At 43.4% G+C, this 1356-nt stretch overlaps 1 protein-coding gene across 1 annotated transcript; it reads right to left on the bottom strand.

Annotated features, from left to right (window-relative positions):
- Positions 1-363: 363 nt before the first annotated feature.
- Positions 364-1104, bottom strand: LOC124164502 (jerky protein homolog-like). Its single transcript, XM_046541831.1, has one exon. It carries the CDS (start codon positions 1102-1104, stop codon positions 364-366), a length of 741 nt encoding a protein of 246 aa, XP_046397787.1.
- Positions 1105-1356: the final 252 nt, after the last annotated feature.

The following is a 1356-nucleotide window of genomic DNA, read 5'->3' as shown; positions in this document are numbered from 1 at the left end:
ACATTTTCGAACCCTTTCAATTTTTACTAGTTCCCCCAAGTTGGGATCACTCACATCTGATTCTGAAAATCCCTCGAAATCACCTTCGAGGTCTAGCAAAAGTTTCATCCACGAACGAACTAGTGTGATAGCTTTCACCGAAAGCAAAGCCTGAGATACACCGTGAATTGCATCTAATATTGTCATTTTCTTCCAGAAGTTCATCAAATTTTCATCTTCAATGGATAGGGTTCGCAGAAGACCAACGCGATAATTTCTTTTCATTGATGCAATGACGCCTTGATCCATTGGCTGTATAATTGATGTGACGCTTGGGGGCAAAAACTTAGTAATTATTAATCCGTCGTCTGACGTTAAAATTTTCTAATTCGGATGGGAAGGGGCATTGTCTAAGAGTAGCACTGCTTTCGGAGGCAATCCCTTGTCTTTTAAAAACAAACGAACTTGGGGAACAAATTTTGAGTGGAACCAATACTCAAATATCTCTCGGTCCATCCACGCTCCCTTTTGATTGTAATCAACGGGAAGCTGACTTCCTTCAGTGCCCTTAAAGGATCGAGGCCTTTTCGATTTTCCAATGACTAACAATCTAAGTTTATGGCTCCCGGAAGCATTCCCACAGCACATCACTGTCAATCGTTCTTTGGAGGATTTGTGGCCGGGTGCATGCTTCTCTTGCACGAACGCTAGCGTTTTAGACGGCAGACATTTCCAGTATAGCCCCGTCTCGTCAGCATTGTAAATTTGGCTGGAGTCATACCGTTCTTCAGTCACAAACTGCTGAAATTCTTCCCGAAACGCTACTGCAGCCTCATTGTTAGCACTCAGTCGTTCTCCTTGAATACTTATTTCACGTATGCCGTGTCTATTTTTAAATCTTGTTAGCCACCCAGATGATGCGTTGAACTCGCCTTCGAAGCCCAGTTGCTTGTAGAAAAACTTTGCTTTATCTGTGACAACTGGACCAGAAAGAGGTGTGCCTTCCGCTCTCCTCTGGGTAAACCATTGAAGCATTGCGGCGTCCAACTCCTCGTATGATGCACTATTCATTGTCTTGCGATTTGATGGTCCTGCGCCACTGTCACAGTTCCTAGCGTATTCCATTAGCTTGGTCTTATTTTTTTAAATATCACGCACTGTTTGACATCCAATGCCATAATCTCTGGAAATCTTTATCACCGATTCCCCCTTCTCTAGTTTATTAATCACTTCCAGTTTCTGTTTTACAGTCAACACAATTTTCTTGCGTTTATCAGCCATGCTACTTCCTCCAGGTGGATGAATTGTTCACCGGACAACCTAATTAACGATGGCACATGCAACAGAGAACCACGAAGCATAAGCCGCGACTGCGGG

This window comes from Ischnura elegans, chromosome 8 (assembly GCF_921293095.1).
Source record: "Ischnura elegans chromosome 8, ioIscEleg1.1, whole genome shotgun sequence".
Lineage (NCBI taxonomy): Eukaryota > Metazoa > Arthropoda > Insecta > Odonata > Coenagrionidae > Ischnura > Ischnura elegans.
This window is presented reverse-complemented; position numbering and strand designations above follow the sequence as displayed.